The sequence below is a fragment of the Schistocerca gregaria genome, chromosome 2 (assembly GCF_023897955.1).
Source record: "Schistocerca gregaria isolate iqSchGreg1 chromosome 2, iqSchGreg1.2, whole genome shotgun sequence".
Lineage (NCBI taxonomy): Eukaryota > Metazoa > Arthropoda > Insecta > Orthoptera > Acrididae > Schistocerca > Schistocerca gregaria.
In genome coordinates this window covers 919,588,896-919,609,342 of record NC_064921.1, presented here as the reverse complement: position 1 = coordinate 919,609,342, position 20,447 = coordinate 919,588,896, and the positions used below count along the sequence as shown (strand labels likewise).

Below are 20,447 nucleotides of genomic sequence, written 5' to 3'. Positions count from 1 at the left end.
CAAAAAACTATTTAATAGAATGAAGCAAACTTGTATTCCATTTCAGAAGAAATAAAATTCCAGTTCACACAAATATTTACTTTTTGTTGTTGTCATTAGTTGATTTGCTCTGTTATGTAGTGTATAGCACAAGAATATGGGTAAGCAATATGTTTCTTTGTCTAGTTTTGTGAATAAGGGATTTTTTTCTTCTCTCTCTCTCTCTCTCTCTATCCTTAGTTCCAGAAATACTCATATTTTTAAATTGAGTCTCAATATCTGTTTCCTGTAAAATTGTTACTTGGATGTGCATATTTCATATGTCTTCATTTTTGAATGTTGTACTTTAAATAATTTCAACATATTTTTCATTTATTAGTAATGTTCCATATGTTCTCTGACATGAAGGAGAAACTTGAGAAACAAGGAACAAGGCAAGATATACATTAAGAAAGAAAGATAATTTTAGAAACTAATTTCAGACCTGTGTTATTTATTAACCTTAATTGAATTTTGATATAATTTTGGTTTAAATGGGCCAAACCCCCCCCCCTCCCCTCCCCCTCCCAAATGAACTGTGGACTTTGCCGTTGCTGGGGTAGCCTGCATATCTCAGTAATACAGATAGCTGTATCGTAGGTGCAGCCACTACACTAGGGTATCTGTTGAGAGGACAGACAAATGTGTGGTTCCTGAAGAGGGGGAGCAGCCCTGTAAGTAGTTGCATGGGTCTGGACGATTGACTGATCTGGCCTTGTAAGAACTACCAATACAGCCTTGCTGTGCTGGCATTGTCAACGGCTGAAAACAAGGGGAAACTACAGCCATAATTTTTCCTGAGAGCATGTATCTCTACTGTATGTTTAAATGATGATGGCATCCTCTTGGGTAAAATATCATGGAGGTAAAATTGTTGCCCATATGGATCATCAGTTGGGGACCACTCAGGAGAATCTCATCAGGAGAAACAAAACTGGTGTTCTGCAGATCAGAGTGTGGAATATTATATCTCATAAATAGGCAGGTAGGTTAGAAAATTTTAAAATTGAAATTGATAGGTTGGAGTTAGATGTAGTGGGAATTTATGAAGTTCAGTGGCATGAGGAGCAGGAGTTTTGGCCAGGTGAATAAAGGGTTATAAATACAAAGTCACATGGGTTTGATAATGAATAAGAATCTAGGAATGCAGGTAAGGTACTATGAACATGTTATCATAGCCAGGATATACATGAAGCCCAAACTTACCATAATAGTACAAGTTTACATGCCAACTAGCTCCGCAGATGATGAAGAGATTGGAGACATATATGATCAGATAAAAGAAATTATTCAGATAGTTAAGGGAGACAAAAATTTAACTGTGATGGGGGACAGGAATCCGACAGTAGGAAAAGGAAGAGAAGAAGAAATAGTAGGTGAATATGGGCTAGGGGAAATAATTGAAAGAGTAAGTTGCCTGGTAGTATTCTGTGCAGAGTGTAATTTAATCATTGCTGACACTTGGTTTAAAAATTATGTAATAAGGTTGTGTACGTGGAAGAGACCTGAAAATGCCAGAAGGTTTCAAATTGATTATGTAGTGGTAAGACAGAGATTTAGGAACCAGGTTTTAAACTGTGAGCCATTGCCAGGGGCAGATGTGGACTCTGACCACAATCTGTTGGTCATGAGCTGTAGATTAAAACTGAAGAAACTGCAAAAAGGTGGCAATTTTGAGAAATTGGATCTGGATAACCTGAAAGAACTAGATGTTGTAGAGTGTTTCAGGGAGAGAATTACAGAACAGTTGACAAATATTGAGGAAAGAAATGCAGTAGAAGAAGAATGGGTAGCTCTAAGATATGAAATAGTGAAGGCAGCAGAGGATCAGATAGATAAAAAGACAGGGCCTAGTAGATATCATTGTAGAACACAGGAGATAGTAAATTTCAAATAGAAAAAATTAAGCAGGCAAGAGGGAATACAAACATCTAAAAAATGAGATCAACAGGAAGTTGAAAATGGACAAACAGGAATGGCTAGAAGACAAGTGTAAGTATTTAGAAACCTATTTCACTAGGGGGAAAGTAGATACCATGTACAAAAAAAACTGAAGAGACTTTTGGAGTAAAGGGGAGCAGCTGTATGAATAAGAGGAGCTCAGATGGAAAACTAAGCTCAAGCAAAGAAGGGAAAGCTGAAAGATGGAAGGAGTGTGTAGAGGGCCTATACAAGGCAGGTGAGCTTGAAGGGAATATTTTAGAAATGGAAGGTGATGTAGATGATGATGAGATTGGAGATATGATACTGTGAGAAGAAATTGACAGAGCTCTGAAAGACCAGAGTTGAAACAAGGCCCCTGGAATAGACGACATTCTGTCAGAACTACAGGAATCCTTGGGAGAGCCAGCCATGACGAAACTACTCCATCTGGTTTTTATGGTGTGTGAGACAGGCGAAATAACCACTTCAAGAAGAATGTGATAGTTCTAATTACAAATAAAGATGTTGCTGACAGTTGTTAAAATTAACGAATTATCAGTTTAGTAATCACGGATGCAAAATACTAACAAGCATTCTTTACAGAAGAATGGAAAAACTGGTAGAAGCCCACTTCAGGGAAGATAAGTTTGGATTTTGGAGAAATGCAGGAATGCGCGAGGCTGTACTGAACCTACAACTTATCTTAGAAGATAGGTTAAGGAAAGGCAAATTTACATTTATAGCATTTGAAGACTTAGAGATAGCTTTTGACAGTATTGACTGGAATGCTCTCATTGAAATTCTGAAGGTAGCTGTTGTAACTGTGACCAGGACGGTCGTGGGGTAGCACCGACAGAAGGCGTGGCGGGACCCGCGGAGATGCCCGTGAACAACAACACAACGGAAAAGAAGGACAGACACAACCAACGTAGGACAGAATGAATACAAGACTGAACAACAGAGGCACAAGGAAACAAACTCGTACACGAACCAGGAAGAAAACAGTCTAGCGCAAGCGAGGTGTAAACCGACGCAAGTGAGATTAGACTGACTGGATGAGCGAGTGGCCGGCACTTAAGTACGCTCTCGGGGGCATCGCTATTGGCCGCTGGGACCACATGTTCCACTGTGGTACCCCAACACTAAAAGCGGGCCAGGAGGCACGCACCACCACAGCTTACGGTGCAGCAACATCTATGGGTCTTCGACTTCCATGACGTCTGTTGCGGATTCAAATTCCGCAGCGCACGGTACCAGAGTAGCAGGGGTGAAAGGCTATTTAAAGCTACAGCTATTTACAGCTAGTATAGAAACCAGGCAGCAGTTATAAGAGTTGAGGGGCATGAAAGGGAAGCACGTGGCTGAGAAGGGAGTGAGATGGGATTGTAACCTGTCCCCAATTTTATTAAATCTGTGGATTGAGCAAGAATTAAAGGAAACTAAAGAAAAATTTGGACTTGGAATTAAAGTTCAAGGAGAAGAAATAAAAACTTTGAGCTTTCTTGAAGACACTGTAATTCCGTCAGAAACAGCAGAAGACTTGGAAGAGCAGTTGAATGGAATGGACAGCATCTTGAAAGGAGGTTATAAGTTAAACATGAACAGGACATGACAAGGATAATGGAATGAAGTCAAATTAAATCGGGTGATGCTGAATAAATTAGATTAGCAAACAAGTCACCTAAAGTAGTAGATAGGTTTTGCTATTTGGGCAGCAAAATAACTGATGATAGCTGAAGTAGGGAGGATATAAAATGTAGACTGGCAATGATAAGAAAAGTGTTTCTGAAGAAGAGATGTTTGTTAACATTGAATACAGACTTAAGTGATAGGAAGACATTTCTTAAGATATTTGTCTGGAGTGTAGCCATGTGCAGACGATAAACAGTTTAGACAGAAGGGAATAGTAGCTTTTGAAATGCGATACTGCAGAAAAATGCTGAAGATTAAATGGATAGATCTTGTAACCAATGCGGAGGTACAGAATAGATGGGGGAAACAAGAAATTTGTGGCTAAAAGAATGGATCAGTTGATAGGATACAGTGTGAGACATCAAAGATTACTAATTTAGTGTGGGGGTAAACATGATGGAGGAAGATCAAGAAGTGACTTCAGAAAGCAGATTCAGAAGGATATAGGTTGTAGTAGTTATTTAGAGATGAAGAGGGTTGCACAGGGTAGAGTAGCCTGGAAAGCTGCATCAGACCAGTCTTCAGACTGAAGACCACAACAACAACAGGCCAAAACCAACACTAGAACTAAAACAAAAACTAGTACTGTGGAAAAAAGTTGCTGCTTCTGGAGTTATACTACTGCTTGCTTAATATGCTCATGACTACACATCTATTTCTACAAGAATAACTGATATCTGTATACTGTAAGAATGGTGGTGCATTTGCAGTGAACCATGGTATTTATTAAGCTGTGAACAGGAATCTTCAGTTGTAGAATTGGGAGAATAAAGCATTTTTGCAGACGTGAGTGTCAAACTCAAGGGTCTCAAGCAACTTGCACCATATATTTTTATGCACCAGCATTTCTGTCATCAAGCAATGAGTTGTTGGACACACACAGATATTCAGATAAGTAGAACAACTCCCCCTTGACTAACAGCTTGGTGGATCCTACATGTTCTTTTTTTTGATGCATCTGCATGTTTGGTGGACGACATTTTGTGACTTTCTCTTTGAAGTTAATTTTCTAACAATGTTAACGATACTGCAAGCAGCTTCCAAAACACGGTACTTTGGTTGAGTTGATCTGTTTGATGTGCATTAATGGGAAACATTTCATTCCAGTGAACAAGAAGAATTAGTTCATTGTCTAATACTGTTAATAACACTGTAAGGAACTGCCAAGAAACAACAATGCTTCGTTTGAATTGATTTGTCTGGTATATGTTAACAGGATACATTTCCAAGAAAAGTAGGAATTGGAGTGTTTTTGCTGTGAACTAAGAAATTTGCTTAATATGTAGCAGTGTTGTTTATATACGAAAGATTTTTTTCCTTTTCATCAATCTTCTGATTGGTTTGCCATAGCTTGCCACAATGCATTCTCCTGCACCAACCTCCGTATCTCAAGAGTAGCTTGTATGCACAGTTTCTTCAGTTATTTGTTGCATATATTCCAGTGTTTGTCTTCCCTTAAAATTTTTGCTCTCTACAGCATCCTGTATTACTATGGAAATTATTACCTTATGTCTTAACACACATCCAACCATCTTGTCTCCTCTTGTAGTCAGTGTTTTCTACATATTTCTTTCCTTATCAGTTCTTCAAAGGATTCCTCATTTCTTCCCTTAGTCCACATCATTTTCACCATCAGTAACACCACATCTTGAATGTTTCAGTTCTCTTCGTGTACTGTTTCCTTACAATCCATGATTCACTCCCATATGGTGCTATGCTCCGGACGTACAGTTTTAACAGTTTCTTCCTCAAGTTCAGGAAGACTGGTAAGGGTTAGCCTTTTTGCCTGCTTTAGTCCACTTGAATCATCCGTAATATTTGTTTTGCTTCCAAGGTAGCAGGATTCCTTCACTTCATCTATTAGATGGTACCCAGTTTTGATGCAAAATTTATTGCTAGTCTCCTTTCTGTTGACTCTCAGTATTTTTGTTTTTCTTGGTTTACTCCCAACCCATATTCTGTGCTCAGTAGACTGTTCATTTCATTCAACAATGAAGTAATTCTTCTGCACTTTCACAGAGCATAGCCCCGTCAACACTGAATCATTGATATGCTTCACTGTGAATTTTAATTCTAGTTCTTAAACTTCCTTTTATTGCCTTCATTGCTTCTTCAGTATCCAAGTAAAAGACAAACAATGAAAAAAGTCACCAACTGGGTCACTTCCTACTGTAAAATCTCCATGTTAATAAACTGCTCTTTACAGTACTGTTATTTTTCTACTGTCACCTCTTTTCTTGTTTCAGTCTGAAGATGACTTATATTATAGGCTGAAATCAGTTATCTGAATAAAAAATTAGTAAGTGCCTCAGACTGATTTTTTTTATATAACTACAGTTCTCATTGCCTCCCAAAGCATCATGTCTTCAGTTACACTAGCAGAGGAGAAAGACTGCATCGTAACCAATTGCCCTTTTTACCCCAAGCACTTCTCTCTTTGTTTTTCATTATTGTTGTTCCATCTTATACCCCCTACATATTATATATTATGCATTCTTCTGTATAGTGTATAAATATTTTTTGAGGGATTTCAAACATCTTATACCCTTTTTACGTTTTGAACACACTGTCTATGTTGACAAATTTTATGCAGGTAGCTTGACAGTTCTTAAGTCTTGCTTCCATTATCATATGCAATGTCAGAACTGCCTCTCTAGTACCATTTCCTTTCTAAAGCTAGCCTGACTGTCATCAGTATTTGTGAAAATTCTTCTATATATTGTTATTGTTGGCAACTGCAAGGCGTGGTCTGTTTGCTGATTGGTTGATAGTTCTTGCAATTATCTGCCATCGCAATCCTTAGAATTGTGTGGACTATCTTGTACGGAGAGTCATTGACAGCTGTAGAAGGGACTTCAGGCAGCTCCAGGGAAGTGTGTTGGGACTCTTGTTCTTCTGGTGTACATTAATGACCTGGCTGACAAGCTTAATAGTAACCTCAGACTTTTTGTAGATGGTACAGTTATGTGTAATGGAGTACTGTCTGCAGATAGCTGCACAAATATCCAATCAGACCTTGATAAGATTTGCAAATAGTGCAAAGAGTGACAACATTCTTTAAAAGTGTTGTTTGAGACTTTTCCGATGTAATAGCTGCTTGAATGGTTCACAGACACTGTGCCAGGTGGTGTTGTGTAAACTGCACAATATTTCCACAAGACAGCTGCTTGTCATCTTCAGTTGCTATTGATGCATTGTTGTTGGAGCTTACTACTTTATGCACTGGCAATCTAGAAAAGCATAGGTGCAAGTGGCAGACCTATAACATCATCATAGATGACATCAGTACTCAGAGCCATTTTCCGGAGAAACAGGCTGCATTTCAAGCAGGGTAGTTATTACATTGGGAAAGTCTCAAAGAGCACATGTGTTGCCTCTATGGGGAGGAGATGGTCAACTGAATAAGTGAGTTCGATAAATTCTGTATCAAATAGATTGTTGTGCTCTCTCACATTTTTTATTGTGATGTTTTGACCAGCAGCCTATACCAATGTTTGCCAACTTTAGCCTCTATATAGACTCTGGAGCTGTTAAGAGGATTTAATAATGAGCTAGCAGGACACAGATGTGAGAAAGAATCCATTATATGAGGTGAGGATTATATAGTCTCCAAAATCTTGCTCTCACTTTATCTGAATATCTCATGTCCGTCAAAGGGATTCCTGGGAGTGAGTGAACATTGATATGTAGTCTAATTCAGACTAGCCGTGGCAGCAGATCATGGTGTGTCAAACTTCCAAGTTCCATCGCAGCATTACACACCATTGATTGTAAGAAGATAAACCATACAGTCACACTGTATTTAATTTCACAAATAAACTACTGAGTCATACTGTGATAGCATTGCTGGCAAAGGGACTAAATTTTGCAACCACTCCAAAGACTTTGCCTATCAAATATTTTATTAGTGCTGTTGAACAGGGTATGTTGAACCTTCTCAGTGAGACGGCTGAACAAACAAGACAAGAGACGTGCAGAACCTTAACTAGGATGCTTGCACTCAAGCAGAATTTCACTGCAGAGGAAAGAAAATAACTCCAATCTTTACGAGAAGACACAGAAATAGTAATTTTACCTGCTGATGAGGGGACTGCTGCTGTCCTTCCATGTGCAATATCTTATTTTGACAATATGATGGATTTGCTGGTGGACTCAGCATGTTGTTGTCTCTAGAAGGATCCAATGGATGCAGTACAATGAAAGACATGTGCTCCTCAAATCCAGTCAGTTTCCTGACCATCTGAAAAAGAGCTTGAGCAGCAGTTCCACCATAACTTGATGGCCTGCCAGTGATACATAAAGAAGGAGCTCCAGTTTGCCTCATTGTGAACCATGTAGGAGGCCCAGTATATTTCCTAGCAAAATGCATGGCATCTCCTTTGAGCTCTTTAGTAGGGAAATGTAAACACTATATTTAGAAGATTTTATACAACAATAGAAGAACTTGCACCTCAAACTAAGTGGCATCTTTCTGCTCACATGAGTGCCTTTGGTGGATTCACTATAACACATAGAAACTAAGCTGAAAGAGGGTTTCTTACATCTTTTCAAGCATGTGCTTACCTCAACTTACATTTTACATAATGATCCTGTTTTGAGCAAACTTACTGTGTTGCTTTGTGTAGCCCTCTGTCTCTCATGGTACCTAATATTTTTTGAGAGACTTAAGGAACAGAGCATTTCAGTCAGCAGTTTTGAAATCTAAATTTGTTTTTGCAGATGTGTAGATGATATTTTTGTGGTATGGCCACATGGGCCAGCAATATTTACTCCACATTTGGATCATCTAAACTTCATCCGTCTGATTGTGTGTTTCACCAACCTGCTTTCTCTGACTGTCAGGATTGGCGGAAATAAGGCAGATACTTGGGTCACAGTGTGCTTTGTAAAACTACACACACCAACCTTTATTGATGAGCTGTCATCACCCATCCCAGTGCAGTGGTATATTGCAGACTCATTTATAGGGCTATAGCTATCTCAGATCCAGAGAGTTCATTAGCAGAGCTTAGCCATCTCTGCTCAGTGATTTTTCCAGAATGGCTACTCCGATAAGAAGATTTGCAATGCATTTAGATCATCATACACTAAAGAGCTACCAGGAAAAATTGAGAACTCCACGAGGATGGTTTTTGTGCCTTAGATTGGTGGTGGTTAGCAAATGCAAATGATGTTGAGTTCTATTAAAGATGACACAGGTCTACGAAAACCAGGAATATACAAAATCCCATTCGTGTATGGGAAATCTTACATTGGCTAGATGTGTTGCACTGTTAAAAACAGGTGCTATGAACATGGCCATCGTACCAGATTGGGTTAGCCAGAAAAATCTGCTGTTGCTGAACAATGTCATGATGGGATGTGGCAAGAACTGCAGAGTGCCCAAATACTCTCACCTTCCCCCACATACTGTGACTGTATCATTAATGAAGCAACTGAAATACTTACAGCTAATAGCGACTCTGGATTTCCACTCAGCAAAGTATGGAAACAAGTATTGGCAGCACTTATATATAATTGGCTGCAGATGAGTGAATGCAAGGATTCAACACAAATGAGGAATCAAGGGTCAGGACCATTAACAAACTTGCCCATGTATGCATGCTGGGTCCACAGCTTGCAGCCACACTTTCCCACACTGCGCCCAAGTAGACTACAGCCTGTTTCTCCTGCAGGGGGCTCTGGATGTCGACTTCTTCTTTGATTATGTTATTTCCCTGCCCCTTTGCACCTGCACTTTTCTAGCAAGCCAGTGCATTGGTGGGCAAGCCACAACAGCAGTGTGTTAATAGCACCTGACAATGATGTGCAGCTGCCTTGTGAAAATATTATGCTGTTTACACACCACCATCTGATGCAACATCCATGAACCATTCAAGGTATTTCTTTAAATCTTCAGAAATTTTCAGTTGTACACTTCATAAAACAAAAAAAGAAAAGAAAAAAAAGTGCCGTGCTTATGATAAAAATGTCAGTGTGTCACAACTGGAATCAGTTAACTCATACAAATATCTGGGTGTAACTGTTTGGAGTGATATGAAATGGAATGATTATATAGGTTCAGTCATAGGTGAAGCAAATGACATACATCATTTCATTCATAATATACTAGTTCAATAGGTCTACAGAAGAGATTTCTTACAAAACACTGGTACTACTCATCCTAAAATATCCCTCAAGTGCTTCAGATCCTTACCAAATACAGAAAGTGTTGAAAATATGGAAACAAGGACAGCACAAAAGGCCACAGGTTCGTTTGACCATTTGGAGAGCATCACGTATACGTTATTTATCCCTTCTGCCTTGTTTAGTCCCAGATGTTCCAGAAACGTTCATGTTTACTGAAATTCAAAACATTTTACTAAAGGTGGGCGATTTCAATAAGGAATATCTAATTTAAATTGCAGTTACTATTCTCCTAGAAAATATGAAAGGTCTTCAAACAATCTCTTTGTCTCAAAATAAAGCTGCAGAAGGAATTGCTGATTTGGCCAACAGTTTGAGCATTTTGAAAAGAAACAAAATCTTGTTTTGAAGCTTTTTTCATTGCCTGTCATTAAAGTATGGACATTGGGCATGTAAATGATTTTTGGTTTACTTGCTGCATCAGATTTGTTTTGCATACTCAAGGTTTTAACAGCTTACTTTTCTGTCATCATCAGGAGCTAACTATTGTACTGATAGGCTATGTGGTACTTTTGTATGGAGTTCTGTGAATTATTCCTTGGAGACATCACAAATTCACAGAACTTTCCTATGATGCCAGAGATTATGTTGAAGTTTTTTATGGAAGATTATTAATAGTGATGCTGATTCCATTAGATGGTACATAAGCAGGCTTATTTCTCTTAGCCTTTAAGCATTAGTCACCTTTTGTTATGCACCTCACAGCCACTGTTCCAATTAATGTTGTCGTATGCACATTCGGGTTTCAACTACTTCTTTGACGACAGAATCCCAGTAGCTTGATGCGTGGGATAAGATTGTTGTTTCATCAGAGATAATCATGTGGTAAGCAACAGAGTCTATCATATAACCACAATTCGCACAGTATACGTCTCGTATATAATTCGCTTATACTATTGATTTTACCTGATTACTTAAATAAATTATGACACTGATTGCATGTAAAAATGCTCAAAGGTGAATCAAGCATTTGAATAAAATTTATGTAGAAATAAAGTAGACGTAGAACTGAAACAAATGGGACTTCATATTTTATGTTCCTCCATAAAGAGTATGTTTTACTTCAGTAGTGCTATTTTTCAATGTGAACTGTTTTCTGTTATTGAGATGAAACTCCATCTAGGCAAGACAGTTCCCATTCACACCACAACATTTTAGTTTCCCAAGAATATTTTTTTGATACAATCAAAGTCCTTGTCAAACCTACAGAATATATGAACAGGATCATTTTTGTTATTAAGCTATAGCAGAATGCAATTTGTGAGATTGGATATTGGTTTATGTAGCTAGAACTCTACAAAAGCCAAACAGGCAGTTAATGAGGTCACATTGTGGGAAATAATGTGTAGACTGAAAGAGTGAAACAAACCTGCAATTACAGATGATATCTTTATTTTCAATTTTTGAGGCTGGTGTTGCTAATAGATACTTAAGCTTATTAGAAAATGTACCTAATTTTTGGCTGAGTACAGTTATCATTGAAGGGCAAGAAATATCATCATAGCTGAAAGAGTTATGAGTTTCAGTCTCTTAGTATTTTTTTGTAATTTCCTTAGATGTTGTTCTTAAAATTATCGTAGAAAAGATCAGAAGGTAATGCACAATAATTTTATTACCAAAAAGTTTAATAGGTAACAAAACAATAAAATCACAAATGAACTTACATCATTTATCTACTTTTCTACATAGTCACCACCATTATCATCACAATTCTCTCATCATGGTACCAGTTTCAAAATGGTCTGTTCATAGAGGTCTGTTTGGTTGGAGTATAACCATCTTGGACTGCTGATTTTCTTTCACACCTGTCAAAAAGCATTGGCCGGCCAGGAATTTCTTCATGGGGCCAAACAGATGAAAATCTGAAGGTGTAAGGTCCGAACTTTATGGTGGATGCTGGGAAACCTCCTGCCCAAATTTGGCAATTTTCTCATGAACAGGAGCAGCAACCTGGAGGTGAGCAATGTCATGACGAAGTTTGACACCTTCAACATTAATGTTGCGGCATTTGTCTTGAAGTGCACTACACAACTTAACTGAAGTTTCAGTATGGGCTGCAGCATTCCCAGTGATCCCATGTCCACCAGTAATGCACCATGCATATCTCAGAACACGGTTACAGCACTTCCCCAGCAGACTGAATTACTTTGAATTTTTTTCTTACTGGGGAACCAGCATGTTTCCACTCCAATGAGGTGTGTTTGGTTTTGGCCATGTAGTGGTGCCCCCATGACTGATCACCAGTGATGATTTCATTCAGAAAGTCATACCCTTTGTGTTGTAATGTGTTAAGTGATTCAAGCTTGTCATCATTCGTTGACACTTGTAGTTGTCTGTCAGGCTCTTAGGCACCCAGCGAGCACAAACTTTACAAAACTTTAGTGTATCATGTACAATAAGTGTGCAGTTGCACATGCCTGTTATTCAAAATTGCTGCCTCAATGGCTCCAACATTCTGCGGGTTTGCAGCTGTTACCAGCTGCATCGAGCATGGCGTATCACTAAAGTGGACATGACCTTCTTGGATGAATGCACACCACCTGGAGAGATTGCTACAGTCCATACATGCATCCCCATATACGCTTGAATGTTCCTGTGGATTTCCTTTTCATGCCCTTTCGTCCACAAATATCGAACTACACTACACTGCTCTTCACAATTTGATGACAGTATATGAGCCAATTTTGTTTCATAGTTCAGGGTTCTCTCACTAGAGCTGCACATGTAGAAAAAAAACCTCTGCAGCACAAACTTCCAACTATATTGTCATGAAATTTCAACATTACAGCTGCAATAGCAGCGGAAAAAAATTATTGCGCATTACTTTTTAATCCTTCCTTGTATTTGTTTGTGGTATATACAGGGTCAGCCACATTAGATTTCATGTGTCTGCATTTAGTGCTTTGTTAGAAATTGTAATATTAATATCTGCACCTACATCCATATAATGGAAACCACTGTTAAGTGCCTCTGTGCATGCTGTAATTAATCTGATCTTGTTCTCATGATCTCTAAGGGTGTGCACTATCTTACAAGATGTTTAACTGGAATGTATAGACATGTGGCTCTCATAATTGGTGCTGTTGCATAGCTTAGTGGATGGAATTTGACTCAAAACTAATCATCAAATAACAAAGAAAAGTAATATTGTAGCTTGGATGGTTCTCTGCAATTTATTGAATACTTTGGTGTATAGAAAGTTGTGGTATATCCCTAGAGTTATCATTTAAAGACAGTTCTTGAAACTTTGTAAGTATGCTTTCTCGGTGTAGTCTGTGTCTATCTTCAAGTGTCTACCAGTTGTTCTTTCAACATCTCTGTGACACTCCCCTGTATGTCAAACCAACCTGTGACCATTCATTCTGCTCTTCTCTGTATGTGTTCAATATCCTATATTAAACAACAATGGAAATTCCTGGATGGAGCAATACATAAAAATAAGGGAAAGGCAACTACTCATCTGTAGCAGATTGATACGTGGGGCACAGAAACATGTAACACAAAACAGCAGTCACACTACCTTTCAAGAACTAGCTCTTTTTTTTGCAATAGTACACACATTGACACACACAACCACACAGGTACCCAAATACACACCCCCGTGAACACAGAATGATTAATGATTGATACTCAATTATTGAAAGCAGTTGCCTGTGCTGATGGAAGTGGGGAGGGAATAGAGAAGGTCACAAGGAGGGAGTAGCAGGAAAGTGGCAGATTTTTTGATAGATGACTTCGCAGCCACACAACAAGTCAAAAAGAGTATAGAGGGTACAAAATAGAGGTAGAGGAAGAGAGGTAATTTGGGGGGTGGGGGGAATGAAGAGAAAGGTGAAGATGAAGGGGGAGAAAGGAATGCGAGAGAGAAGGAAGAAGGTTTGAAAAGGGGAATGAGGAGAGGGGGGGGGGGGGGAGAAAGAGAGAGAGGGGGGGTTGAATGCCTGCATGGACAGGGAGAAAGAGGGGAGGAACAGTCATTGGAGAAAGCAGTGCACAGTCTGGACAGAAAAGGAGAGTTGTGTACAGTAGAGAGTATGGAAAAGACAAGGTGAGGCAGCAGGAACAGGTTATCAGAGGTTTAGGCTACAGGGACTGTGAGAGTGCAGGATATGTTGAAAAGACAATTCCCATATACGTAGTTCAGGCAAACTTTTACTGGAAGAGAGTATCGAAACAGCCCCTGTAGTGAACAAGCTGTTGAAGTCATTTTTGTTGTGGCATGCAACAAGAGTGGCAACTGGATAGTGAAGTATGGAGTTTGCCACAGTTTGGCAGTGGCCATATGTGTAAGTAAATAGTTGCTTGCTTGTCATACCACGTCCATTCCTACATATAGTTTGTTTTTCCTCAGTGCATTGGCATCTGCCAGCAGGACAATGCAATGTGTCACATAGCTCGCAATGTACCTAATTGACTGGAAGAGCACCAGGATCATTACTGTACTCAACTGGGCATGAAACTGCCCGGATGTAGACTAGTCAAAAATCTGTGGGACCACCTCAATAGGGCTGCTCCTGTCATAGATCCTCAACCAAGAAACTTTAGTGCAGCTGGCCATGACAGTGGAGTTTCCATGACTCCGCATCCCTGTAGGTACCTTCCAAAACCTCATGACTCACTGCCTAGTAGTCGCACAGTGGTCTGTGCAGCATAAGATGGTTATTCAGGCTATTGACAGGTGATCATGTACGTGCAGGCTTTTGACATGTGATCATGTGACTGGATTGTGTGTGTGTGTGTGTGTGTGTGTGTGTGTGTGTGTGTGTGTGTGTGTGTGTGTGCGTGCGTGCGTGTGCGTGTGCATGCGCGTGCGTGCGTGCGTGTGCGTGTGCGCGTGTTTCAGTAGTTTTGACTTCTTTGCTTGCATTTGGTGTCCTAGATATATCATTACACTTAGTTTATTTTTACTGTTTTACATCTTTCTGTAATTTTTTTGTTATGTAACAGGATAGTGAAGCTCACCGAAAAGTCTGGGCAGAAATGCTGGGCTCTGTATTTGATCTCTTGGCGCAGTTAGATGATAACCATTTTCGCACATTGTTACCTGTGCTGTTTCATGGTGTACGCCAGCTCACAGCACATGCTACAGACACTACACTGAAACAAGCTGTTGCTGAATTTTTCTATCGAGTTGCTGTGCTGTATGGATTCAGTCCAGAATAAGCTGTATTCTGTTCGTTGTTGCCTGGTGAAAAGTTAGCTTCTATGATTTACTGTGTGTCTTCCGAGTACAGTGTGTTCCTAGGTGAACAGATTATCTCCTACAATATTAATGTTACATGTATGTCTATAAAGGTGTAAACAAATAAGCAGAGAAAACAGAACCATAGAGATCACACTGAATGAGGAATCAAATGTGACAAGTCATTACTAAAAAAGTTTCTTCATGGTCCATTAAATTATTCTGGCTGGCAGCCATATAATATTGTACATGTGAACCAATGTGTCAGTCATTATTAAAGGGGTCATTCATCAGGGCACTTAATATTGCATATTCTGATGATGAAAGTTTTAATAATGGTTGAAACATTTTGAAATATGATGCAGTCAACACAAGAGCTGTTAACATTTTTTCAGTTGATTACAGAGTTCAATGATATGGGCATTATCATTATTTAAGAGTGACAGAAATGGAAATAGTATGACTCATTCAGCAAGATTACAAGAGCAGTACTGCTGCACTTTGCAAGGGCTATTGTTAACATATTTGTGGGAAATGAGCAGTTTCTGTTTAACCTTTTTTGTATTTGTTAGATGCCCTAAACTTTAGTGTATTAGCATTGTTAAGTTGAAACATTTTAGAAACATATAAACTTGAGTTCTTACACTATCATAATACTGAAATTCATGTCACATTTTATGATTATACATTATTGACTCTTGAGTATCAACGTGTTAAAGGAACACATATGTTAGTAAGAGTGTGTATATGGTCTTCTCATGCTTGTTGTATGACAGACATGGCTGAAAACTTAGTCCACTTCCCTCCGTTAATATAGTTTAAGAAGTTGGGCAGTGTACTTCCCTTAATTAACATAGTTTAAGAATTTGGGCACATCACATGTTTAAGGTGTTACTTTATTGCAATTTTAGTAAATGAGAAGTGAAGAAAGGCCAAATTCAGGATTTTTGTGATTCTTTTTCATTAGTCAACTCACAGAAAGGAACTGTTTGTTGGACAATTTCTGTGAAGTGGTTCCATTTTGCTTTTCCCGAGAGATTAAATCTCTTTTATAATGTTACAGGTTTTCTCTGCTTGACAGTACATCAAGCTTTGATAAAACTGTTTCACTGTCAGTCTGTTTAGTTGGTATGAGAGGGCTACCTAGTTAGTAGAGCATTGTTGCCAAAGTTCTACATTGAAAGACCAGTCCGTTACATGATATTAATCTGTCAGGAAGACCACTGTCAGTAAGCTTTCTGTGAGCCTGTTTCAATCTACTATTTCTATTTCATGAAGCACTGTGATGTCTGTGATTAAATTTTAGAGTACTTTCATGCAATAACAAATTACTTTCATGTTATATTTTATGATTTTGATGGAAATTCCGGGACCACTTAAGATGACTCTATCAGCATTAGAGTTTCTCGTGTAGAGTGCATCCCATATATTTAAAATGGAAGGCTAAAAATGAAACCATAATGTGAGGTTTATTTCATCTGTCCAGCTGATATATCTGTGGCTATTACCTTCCCTGACTTATACTACTGATTGCTCCATAATCGCATTCAGGAATTACTTCATACAAGGACACTCCTTGAGAAGCTATATCGAAAAAGTGTAACAGCTTCGTAACTTCTGTGAAGAAGGTAAAACCAAGGTTCATTCCACCACTTATTTTAAAATCAGTGAGCCATTTGATTTACACTGCCATTGCACAGTAACTGATACTGATGTATGCAACAGTAAATACATAATATTCCTGACTAAATGTTGTTATAAATCTTTACTGGAAGGTTATCCCAAAATGTTTCAGTAAATTTCAAATCCTCACATTATACTCCCAAATTCTCATAAGTAAATCACCAATTCCAATAGCATTGTTTCCATTGGTCATTTGTATGTTTTATAACTGATCTTAATCCATTTTATTTGAAATATGTAAAGAATAAATTAATTTACTGGTACTCGACATTGATGAAGTTCAAATTCTTTCCCGCAGTAAAGCTTCTGACATTATAAAATTTACCTTACAAACCTACACTATTATTTTTAATACATGCTGTTTAAAATATTGTTGGGAAGTTGATACTTTAAACAACATGATTATACATTATTGACTCTTGAGTATCAATATGTTAAAGGAACACATCTGTCAGTAAGAATGTGTGATTTTTAAAATAGGCAGCTACCAGTTCACAAATCAGTTTCCGACAAATATAAGTATCGGATATATCATGTATCTATTTCAGGAAATAGTTTCTTATTTGAATTGTGAAACATATATAGAGTTGCAGTGCATGAAATTGTGTGTGTAGCTGCATAAATTGTCCTTAGATCAGGGATCTTGCACTTATGTCTCCTTTTTGTTGTATGTTTGAATATTTTAATACCTTTATTTCATGTTGAATAATTTTTGAATTGTAAACACTTTGTTTGTGTAGAGAGTAAGATGATCAGTGGTTGTAGATTGTTACAATGAAGCACTAATAACTGAAGACTGTATAACATTAGAGCTTTGGGTTTTTCACACACTACACTAACGAATATTATGTGAAAAATTTGAAAAATAATTTGACAATGAGAGAAGACACACAGTTAACAATTGGGAAATCCAAAGAGCCTTCTCATTAAAAGAGCAAGAAAGTGATCTTCTATACTCTACTTAAATATGTTGCTGTTGGTCCCATTATTCATTTTATTAGTCATATTTATAAAGTTTTTGTGGACTTTTTAAATAAAAAAATAGCTCCTGTAATATTCAGCTTGGAATTTTGAGACATGTCTTTTTAAAAAATATTGTTGATGTATTTTTACAGAATGCATAAATTCTGCTGGACATTGTACTTCAGAAGTGTTATGTCTATGATTGATAACAGTGCCCTTAATTCTTTTTACAAAATCCTATGATCTTGAAGAAATTAAGGTTAGAAATGCTGCTATGCATTTCTTCATTCTTGGCTAACTGAGTGAAGAAGGTTTCAGGTAAAACATTAATTGTGTGTGATATGGATGTCTTGTGTCATGGATGTGCCAGAATATAATAGTAACTGTGTTAATGGAATTGTAGATGAGCTTGTTTCAGATTTTTCTGTTGCTATAAATACAGTTCAGGTTAATTACGGACACAGAGGGGTTTGAAACTGTTTTGATGTTACAATAATTGATGTACTTACTGTAATGTTTTTTTCTTCATATACACAATAGCCAACTTGTAAGAAAAATTAATTTTTCTGGAGTAAGAATGCTGTAACTTAAATTATTGTCACATTCTGTTACAAGTGATAAAAATCCTCTTTCAATCTTTAACTCAGTTTAATTGTTTGTAACTATGTAAAGAGATGTAACTTTGGAGCTTTATGTTTCATGATTTCTTTTACTTAAAATTATTTTTTTGTGGTCTACAATTAAAATGTACCATCAATCTAGTCAATAATCATCAAAGATAAGTAATGCAGTATTATTAGCATGATTTACATAATTGCTTTTGAATGATTATATATGAATTGTTATCATTGAGTACAATTGGAGTTACTATATTAATTCCAACAGAATTTTTATGCTTGTTGTAGCTGAGTTACAAGAAATATAATTTTCTTCCTGAAATGTTAGAACAGGTCGAGGTCTTTCTTAATTCCCTTATTGTTATTTTACTTTCATGTGCATTTTCATTGTCATCAGATCTCAAGAATGGTGAAGAACAGCAACATCATTCACTTATCATTTAAGATTACTTTTCTCTGAAACATGATTTGGATACACACACCAGCGTCCAAAGGTAAACAGCAATAAAAGAAAGAGGAAAATGGAAATGGAAAAGGTGAGTGATCACTGTAAATAATCATCATCATTTTTGATATGAATTAGAAATGTATTATCTAGAGAAGAAAGGAGTACAAGGTGTACATAAAGTCTGAGAACACTTTCAATTATTTATTGTACAAGAACCAAACATTGTACAGATATCATACATATGACATTTTGAAGAGAAACCCTGAAAGTTGTTTTTTTTCTCATGCATACCATCACAGGATAGTTTGGTAATTTGCCAGTAGTCAGCCCTAGCCACAAACATGGCGAGTTCAGGTGCGAATGAGCTGTTTGATGAAATGCCCCCCCCCCCCCCCCCAATTGTCAGACCTCACTATGTGAGACTCTTTTCTGTGGTGACACATTAAAGATGGTGTATGTGCCTCTACCACATGATGTATCAAAGCTCCGGGAGAGAATATGGGAAGCGACTGCCACAATCGACGATGCCATGCTGGGACGGGTATGGCGAGAATTTGATTACCTTGTTGACGTCTGCTGGGTCACTCATGGTTCGCATATCAAATGTTTGTAATTTAAAAAAAAAAAAATCTCTCAGAGTTTCTTTTTAAAATGCAATATGTATGACATCTGTACAATGTTTAGTGCTTGCACAATAAATAATTGAAAGTGTTCTCTGACTTTTGTACACCCTGTATTTAGTATTACATGTATATTGGAGGGGGCCACTGCTGTCAGCTGCAGTGGGGTATTACACAGAACCAGCGGCAATGGGCGAAAACGTGTACTGGACCCAGATACAAACGCAGTATCTCCTGCTTATTAGGCAAGCTGTTAACCACTGTGCCTTCTGAGATACAGTGTTATCACAACTGCATTCACTATCTTGGCATGCCTCATGGCAGATCCACATTCCCAACGAGTGCCCCCTGCCCACAGTCCCTGTCCATTTTACTCACTGTTTGCTCTGCTGAGATTCCCTCAGGAGGTCGGACGTATTTGTGCATCCGCACTGAAGAAGGTGAATCCATTGCCCAGCTAAGTGTATCAATTATATGAATGTGTGGTATCTATTCTTATGGACATGTCCTACATAACTTGAAGGGGATCACTGCAGCAGGACATTATGCAGAATCAATGGCGATGACCAAAAATGTGTGCCAGAGTGGGATTCCAACTTAGGATCTCCCGCTTACTAGGCAGATGCGTTACCTACTGCACCATCCAGCACAAATATGTCCGACCTCATGTGGGAAATCTCAGAGTAGCAAGTAAAATGGACGGGACTGCAGATAGGTGATGCTGGTTGGGAATGTGGATCAGCCATGAGGCTTGTCGAGATAGTCTGTACGGTTGCAATAACACAGTGTCCTGGACAACACAGTAGCTAATGCACTTGCCTAGCAAGGAGGAGATCTTGGGTTCGAATCCCAGTCCAGTTCACATTTTTGCTGATTGGCGCTGATTCCACATAATGTTCTGCTGCAGCTGACAGCAGTGATCCCCTTCAATTGACATGTAATGTTTCACATCTGCAGATTCTGCATGGTGTCTGTTCTTTCAGACAGACACTGCAAAATCATATAAGAGTATTAACTAATTGGAAAAGACAATTGTAAAACAGTGCATTGAACCCACAGTGTCTCAACCAAGATTGTACTTTTTTGAGAGTAGTATGTAGTGTTATGGTGAAGTT

At 38.2% G+C, this 20,447-nt stretch overlaps 1 protein-coding gene across 1 annotated transcript in view; it reads left to right on the top strand.

Moving 5' to 3' along the window:
- Window positions 1–18,594, top strand: part of LOC126335351 (brefeldin A-inhibited guanine nucleotide-exchange protein 3) — a 295,547-nt gene extending 276,953 nt beyond the window's left edge. Inside the window, exon 31 of the mRNA XM_049998536.1 lies at window positions 14,767–18,594. Within this exon, the coding sequence (XP_049854493.1) occupies window positions 14,767–14,982 (216 nt within the window). The 3' untranslated portion in view covers window positions 14,983–18,594. The remainder of the gene's footprint in view (window positions 1–14,766) is intronic.
- The last annotated feature ends 1,853 nt before the right edge of the window (window positions 18,595–20,447 follow it).